The sequence below is a fragment of the Lolium perenne genome, chromosome 2 (genome assembly GCF_019359855.2).
Source record: "Lolium perenne isolate Kyuss_39 chromosome 2, Kyuss_2.0, whole genome shotgun sequence".
Lineage (NCBI taxonomy): Eukaryota > Viridiplantae > Streptophyta > Magnoliopsida > Poales > Poaceae > Lolium > Lolium perenne.
Genome location: NC_067245.2, coordinates 93,698,000 through 93,705,887, shown reverse-complemented (window position 1 = coordinate 93,705,887; position 7,888 = coordinate 93,698,000). Strand labels below are relative to the sequence as shown.

At 41.3% G+C, this 7,888-nt stretch overlaps 1 protein-coding gene across 1 annotated transcript; it reads right to left on the bottom strand.

The window, feature by feature from the left end:
* Positions 1-5,068: 5,068 nt before the first annotated feature.
* On the bottom strand, positions 5,069-7,684 carry LOC127333281 (WAT1-related protein At5g64700). Its single transcript, XM_051359660.2, has 7 exons — positions 7,108-7,684; positions 6,947-7,009; positions 6,601-6,717; positions 6,106-6,364; positions 5,857-6,012; positions 5,610-5,761; positions 5,069-5,490 (listed from the first exon to the last, which is right to left on the bottom strand). Exons 1-7 carry the CDS (start codon positions 7,287-7,289, stop codon positions 5,334-5,336), a joined length of 1,086 nt encoding a protein of 361 aa, XP_051215620.1. The 5' UTR covers positions 7,290-7,684; the 3' UTR covers positions 5,069-5,333.
* Positions 7,685-7,888: the final 204 nt, after the last annotated feature.

Sequence of the window (7,888 nt, the reverse complement as noted above, 5' to 3'; positions counted from 1 at the left end):
GTTTGGTCACCGTACACTTGGGGGTGGCGTAAGTGAGCCTGGTAAGATAGCACAAATATCAATCTCATGTGCATCGGACTTGGTCTCACTTACGCCATCCCTGAATGTTAAGATTTGTGTTGACCAACAATGTATGAGACGTTTATTCCATTTCTCGTGTGCATCGGACTTGTTGGTCTCACTTTCTTCCATTTTAATCATAGTAGGAACCGGATGAAGACCCCGATGCAAGCGAGCCTGGTGGGTAGAGAGGAGAGAGCAAAGGAGGAACCGGATGAAGACTACTTTGTATCTCGAAATTGTGAAATTTGTATGAATTAAGAGTTGTATGCAAAACATTTGACACTTGCCACTATATATGTATCTCGATCGGGCTCTAAGTACTGTGATGATGATGTATAATGTTGCTATGTTATATGTGTCCATATTATATCTGTCTATCTGTCTATATTATACCTGTATACTGTGTACAAAACATGTATAAAACCTGTATAATACACCAGGGAGCACAAAATCGAGTATACCTGTACATTGTTCTGTGGCGCACCAAAATAGAATTTAGTGGCGCACCGATTTCTGTGGCGCAGCTGGTCCATATGCGCCACAGAACACCTTAATTCTGTGGCGCATGATCCGGTGCACCACAGAAACCCTAATTTTGTGGCGAAGTTTATGTGGCGCACCGCCCATGCGCCACAGAATCATGTTTTCGTGCGCCATTGATGAGGCTTTTCCTACTAGTGGTAAGTTGTTAACTACATATAAGTTCTTGTTCATTCAGTGGTTCCTGTTCATTGCATTTACTCACTATATCTTATGTACTCTCTTATGCAGACTGAAGATCGATGAATGCAGAATAAAGAATATAACCAATATTGGGTTTGTTGACCCAGATAAAGTACATCATGACACGGTAAGAGATAAAGCCGAAGAAACAGGGGAAAACCTACTAAGGTTTATAACAGAGCAACATTCCTGTGATTCAATACTGTTTCCTTACAACTACAGGTGAGAGTTTTACTGATCTGTTGTACACATTCAATTTTTCTTACTCGATGTTAAGTGTAATTCTTGACGTATATATATATATATATATATATATATATATATATATATATATATAAACATGTGCAGTTTCCACTGGATTCTGCTAGACATTCAAGTTGATAAGGGAATAGTTGAAGTAAGGGACCCATTGAGTAGAGGCCTGAAAGGGTTCATCGACTTGCAACACTTGCTACAGAGGTAATTTCAATCATTTCCGCGCTATATCTTTCGTGAGATACCAATTAATTATTCACTCATTCAATCATTTTTTTGCCTGGCAGGGTTTGGAGAGTTTGCAAGAAGAGGAATACGGGTAACTTTGCAGAGAAGCTAACATTTACTCATGTACCGTGCACCCAGCAGCCACAGGGGACGAATCTATGTGGGTCTTCTATCGCGGGCTGTGTTACCACCCGCGATAAAAGGGGTGTCCCCTGCGCGCCCCGCGCCTGCCACGTGGTGGACCTTATGTCCCGGCTGGTAAGCGAGCCGGAACAAAAGGTTGGACCTTTTGTCGCGCCCCCGTTGTCCCTGGCTGGCCAGGACAAAAGGCCCTTACGGCCCGCGATATTAGGCCATTTTTCAACTAGTGCTCGCCCTCCCCCGCTCGCGCATGTTACCTTCTATTTATAGCTCGGATCTATTCTAAGCGCCGGTGTTTTTAGTGGCTTAGATCCATGTTTTGCTCTATTCGATTGCAAAATCATTGATAATGCTTTGCTAATATAAGTGTGTATGAGGCCAATGTTTGTGGTGGCAAGATTGGATTAGTTGTTGTGTATGACAAGATCTATACGTTATTTTCTATATGTTATTTGTGTATGACTAGATTTGCTATGTTAGCACACTTAGCTTAAGCCTCTACTACATTGTATTGTGTATATGTTATTTGTGTATTGTAGCTAGCTTCAAATATATAGTGTTGTCTATATGTTATTTGTGTGTGGCAAGATCTGCTATGCAAACACTCTTAGCTAGCTTGATCTATATAGTATTGTGTATATGTTGCGGTATGTGAAAAGTTCTGTTGTGTAAGCACTCTTAGCTAGCTTGATCTATATAGTATTGTGTAAATGTTACTATGTGTAGCAAGGTCTGATGGGTAACTATAGTTAACTCCATCTCCATTAATATTTTTTAATTCTATACTTCAGAATAGTGATCTTATTTTAGCAACACTGCATAAGATGGAGGGAAAGAATAGTGTGCGACATAATGTTCAAGTTGTTGCTTCACAATTGCAAACTAAAGAGGTGCTCCTCTCGTAGTGAGGGCTGAATTGTCTCACGGACTTCCTTTAGCTCATCCATCATGTCTTTGCAAGGATAAGTGGAAGAAACTTCTAACTTTTCGAAGATATGACTGAATCCTGTCGGAGACATGACCTGTTTCGAGTCATGTCTTCTTAAGGATAGTAGCATAGCGAAGGTAAAGACGTAACAGAGGAAATCTAAAGATTCTCATATTTTGTGTATCTTTCATGTTTCCGTAGCTTCCAACTGAAGCTATGTCCCAAATGTATGTATATTAATGATGTAAGAGATGTCCAATCAAATATAATGGAGTTTTGCTACTATATTTGCATATATTGTTCAGTTGGGCATACATCTGTTTGTATCATGGTTCTGCAGGTAAAATCGTATGCTATATAAGCAATCAACATACTACAAGTATAAACAAAAAAACATGTGCCAACAGAATAGAACACATACAACGAAACCATACAAATCATTTGCGATAAGGAAAAACGAAGACGCTAGGTATGAAATAACGTTTGTGATGGGCCTTCCACATCGCAAACGGTTTGCGAAAACAAAAAGTGTGCATTCGGAGACCCCGTCGCATACAATGTATTAAACCGTGTGCGCTCTAGGACCATCGCCCATCCTTACCTACTGAAGGTAAGGTTTATCGTGTGTGACAGACCATTTCAACAGTGTGTGAAGGCTTGTTCTGTAGTAGTGGTTTAGATTATGATTTTAGACTCATGCATGTGTATGATTGGACTAGAGACGCAACTAGTTATATTAGGGCACCCTCTACATTATTAGTGAAAATAGATGAATTAACTTTTGCAAAATGATGATGTCGTCATGTGAAAAGTCAGTTTACTTCGTTAAACTGAAGAAGATAAAGGGTACCCCTAATGTTGACCCACTTACATCTATGGATTGAACTAGCCAAGTTAGTACGTATGACCATGTGCAAAGGTTACATCTTACGCCATCCGTCCGTAAGTAAGTGTACTTCTAGGTTTATACTAAGTTGAACTTAATATTTTTTTACTATTATTATAGGAAAGCGAAACAACAGTTATGACAATAAAATTAGTAGCACGAGATTCGTTTTGAAATGTAGTTTCATAATATTTTGATTTGATGGCATATATGGGTTTTTCAAATGAGATTAAGGTATTTTCTTTTGAAAGGTGCCACCCACCATCTCTGTTCTCTTTGATTCTCCCACTCGAATGACACTTAAGTACATTTATAAAATGAGAAGATCATGTGCTAAGTATTATCGGGCTTGATTCTTTTGTGAGGAGAGACAAGCGATTTTTTCTACTTCAACGTGCATTGAAAAATGTGAATTACACTGTTTCTAGACAAATTTTTGTACCTAAACATCCACTTATTTGTGGACAGATGGAGTCATAGGCAAAAACAATTGCTGCACGAATCCTCTATATATATGCATGATGAGAAAATCATTGAATTAAGATGCAACCCTTAAGAAACAACCCATTATGATGTTTGTTTCCATAGTCTACTTCTTAGGATAGCACGCTAAGAAAAAAATGCATTGTGAAAGGTTTAACACGAAACAACCATATGTCTTTCTTAATTGGCATGCCACATGAGCAAAGCACCTATGATACATAGAAAGGACTAATCATAGTGAAATAATGTAAACTAGTAATAACATGCATATGTTACTAGTCTATGTTACTATTGTCTCGTATGAGATTATAGTTGCTCCCTTTCTCAACATTTTCTCTCGTCTTTTATCTCTTCTCTTATGCATGTGAAAGTTGTTGGCGTGTGCAGTAATTAACTGGACAAAGCCCAATCTCATATAGAGGGAGTACCACCATAGTGGGTAGTATATTATCATAAGTGTGGCAACATAGAAATACTTAATTATTCTTCCGTAGACCGTAAACATGTTATGTGATGATAACATAATATATGTTATTATCCCCGTTCAGTTTATAAGTCCCGCGCGTGTCCGTAGGTTATTAATTTGACGTCTATAATATAATTACTCCCTCTCTCACAGTTATTAGGCGTGCGCGTACTCCTAGATCGCAAATTTGATCAAGTTAATATTAGTTATATGTTATAGAAAATTATATCATTAGAAAGTTTAGACGTTCTATTTTCTAATGATATAATTTAAATTATATAGGTTAAATTGGCGACCTAGAAATACGGGGAAGACTAGTAAACTGAGACGGAGGGACTATATAACATAAATAATTAATATATTTTCCAATGATATATTTATAATATAAATCTCATATTAATTGAATCAAATTAACGATCTAGAGATATGCGGAGGACTAATAAATCAGACCGGGGTTAGCCACGTTACTCTCATTATGGTTAGTCAAAAAACCTACTACTCCCTCTTTAGTAGTGTTTGTGAAAGGCCTAAACAGATAAGATTAATCATTGGGGAGTCGGTTCAACACTACATTTAAACGTCTGGCCTCCGTACAGACGTACAGCCAAGGGGAAGAAGCTTCTTTCTTTTGCTAATATATACTCTCCACTTACTCGTACTGATCTGGTGCTGAGCTGTTTGTGTATGCAGGATATGGCAATGCTAATGACAATATGGCATCAACAACATGTCAACACGCATGAAACTTTTCGCCGGAGTAGTATATTTCGCCGTCATGATTTTGGCCATGGTGGGCATCGTGGCAAACACACACCAGAAACACACATAAAACAAACGGCGACATCTGATCTGATGCCCGTAAAATAATGACATGCTGAAGCCACGCAGGAGCCACTGAAAAGCATCTAAAACTTGGTTTATTTCGACAGTACAATATTAACAAGGAGACGTGTGGTGCGGTGCTTGAAAGGAAACCATGCATGGTGGCTGAAAGTAGGTACAGAAATGGCGCATAGCCATCTTATCGTCGTGGATCCATTGCGTGCCACCAGTTTCACGGTGAGCAGATCTGCATGTGTTGCTTTCCAACGGAACGTGGAACCAGTAGTGTCGCTTCACACAATCTTTTCCGTCCCATCACTCGCCACTTGGCTGCTAGTTCAGACCTTTGCTGCCGCATCATCTGGCACTTGAGCTTGCAGCTCCAGGACAGGTTTACCGGCAGCGCTTATCTTGTTCATGTCGTCTTTTTCCTCCATGTTTTTGCCCCAGAGGACGTTGTATAGGCCTCCAATCAGTAGTATCCCTGCAATTATACTGCTCAAATAGAGCAGTGTCAGGAAAAAAATATGTTCAGCTCTTAAGATTCAATTGCACAATTTTCTTTATACTGCAGCATAGGTTTCATCGTAGTTCAGGAAGGATTATGATTGTACCTCCCTAGGCTAACTGCGTCTCCTAAAATCAATGAAGATATGATGATTGTGAAGATCATAGTGAGCGGCATCGACATGGCAAGGAACACTGGCCCCCTCTTGGCGATCGTCCACATTTGCATGTAGTACGAGATGGCGGTGACGATCACGCCCTGCAACGTTATCGCAGCATGAACTTCAGTTGAGCATTTTTTTTCAGTACATAATATGGAACTGCACAATGTGTCCAAGGCTCTCAAACACGTACGCTGTAGATGACGGCGACCAGACTAATATTAAACCCAAGTTTCCACTTGGAGAAATCCCTCTCTGCCGCGACCGCCACGGCGAAGGCCTGCAGCGATGCGCACGAGATCTGTAGCGTGGTGTTCATCAGTTTTGAAGTGTCCTCTATCAATGGCCCCTGAACAAAAAAGATCAAGAAGTTGCAGTTACTTCCTACACATAAGGGTCTGAACCTTTGATCCTCTGATCATTATATGAGTGCATATGTTACCTGCAGCACTGTCCACAAGCCTGCTAAAATGTTAGAGAGTGTCATGAGGAAAATCCCAAACACCCATTGCTTCTTAGAGTAGGTGTCTGCTCCAGAGGAGCTGCCGCTGCTGCCGCCGTCCTTGAACAGGCGGTGGTGGTTGAAAGACTTGAACATCGGCCCCTCGTAGAAGGCCAGCACGGTGACGCCAGCGATGCAGAAGAGAATACCGGCCACTTTTATGTTGCCATGGAGCTTCTTCAGTTTCATAGACTCCATCCTGTCACAAGGAGTTCGTTTCTTAGGGTCCAGAACCGACATTGTAGCTTTTCCAACCTGACTTCTGATTCAGTGCATATCCTGAATTCTGTTACGTGTACATCGTTCATTTTCTTTATTTGGTATAAGCCAATAGAAATACATGCAGTTGATTGAGATGGGAAAAGAAGATTTTTCATTACAGTTGTTGCTGGACAAATACACTGGAAAAGTGAGAGAACATAGCGCTTCAATTACCCCAAGATGACGGCAAGAATGAAGGTAACCACCGGTTGAACGTTATACAATGCTGATGAAGATGTTGCTGACGCATAATTGAGACCAAGGTTAAATAAGACACCACATGCTGTCACCCTGAGAACCGAAAAATGTCAGGAATTTCAAAGGGTTAGCCAAGGATTCAGGGAGCTCAAAAGCTGAGATGAGTACCATGCATAATTCAAAATTTGTTACAAAAAAATAGCAGTTGTCTGCATGTGTTCTACTGTTACTCTCAGTTTGCTTTCGCTAAAACAACAACTGAATGAACTATGTGACACCAGAAGAACAATCCAACTCACGCTAGAACGACGACTCAACATACCCATATAAAGCGTGTATGAACATCTTGGCGGCAATCTTCAGTGTCACCGGTTTAGCTTTTTGCCTGCGCAACAAGAGATCATGGCACACTAATGAGTTATAAAAGAGAACCAGGCAAGTAGACAGACATCGATCAAACGCAGAAGTAAACAACAATCTCACCTCTCTAGAACAAACGTAGCAGGGATCAACACAAGTGCAGCGGTGGTATGCCGGTAGAACACGAACACGAAGGGGTTCATGCCTTGATCTAGCGCTATCTTGCTCATGACATGCATGCCGGAGTACATGATCCTGATCAGAACCACCGCACCGTAAGCCTTGGCAGCGCTGGCACCACCCATCTTGATTTCCAGGAAAGTATTGTTCTTCTACTCTCTGAAGCTATGGCAACTCAGCGTCGTGGCAACCTATATATACATTGCCAAAAGCACCTGCGCCTCAACAACCTAGTAAGAGCATATGCCTTTGGTCCTGTGTGCTGCAGGACATGGATAATCCCAGCAACCTAGCTAGTGCACCATCACCTAATCAGTGATGCATGCGCCAATGGGGGAGGAAGAAGGCGAATGAAAAATGCTGGGCACCGGGGTGAGTCATGGAAGCAGAAGGGGGGAGGAAATTGGGTGAGGGGTGATCCCAGCATCCACTGATGGGAACGGAAAAGATGACAAGGAGGTGATCCGAGTCGATCCCAACTTATTTCTCAGCTAGCTGTTACCATTTGGTGCCACAGCGCCGCTGCTTTTTCGTGCAAAGGCAGAGGTTGTGTGTAACAAACCAGGCACATACTGTTTCATGTCAACATTATATGTGTTTATATGGACATGATGGAAAGGGGACACGGGAATTAGTGACCGACGGAACAAGCAAGCTGACACGCAGAAAGCATGTGCAGATACGCAACAGAAGCGCATGGTCGGGTGCCGGTTCTAGATGTATC

Bases quoted from the DNA above. Each gene is read 5' to 3' on its own strand.
- LOC127333281 (XM_051359660.2), bottom strand. From the start codon at position 7,289: ATGGGTGGTGCCAGCGCTGCCAAGGCTTACGGTGCGGTGGTTCTGATC. The intron at 6,718-6,946 runs GTATGTTGAGTC...TTCGGTTCTCAG, and splicing joins TTCATACACGCTTTATATGG to GGTGACAGCATGTGGTGTCT. The intron at 6,013-6,105 runs GTAACATATGCA...TTTTTTGTTCAG, and splicing joins GCTTGTGGACAGTGCTGCAG to GGGCCATTGATAGAGGACAC.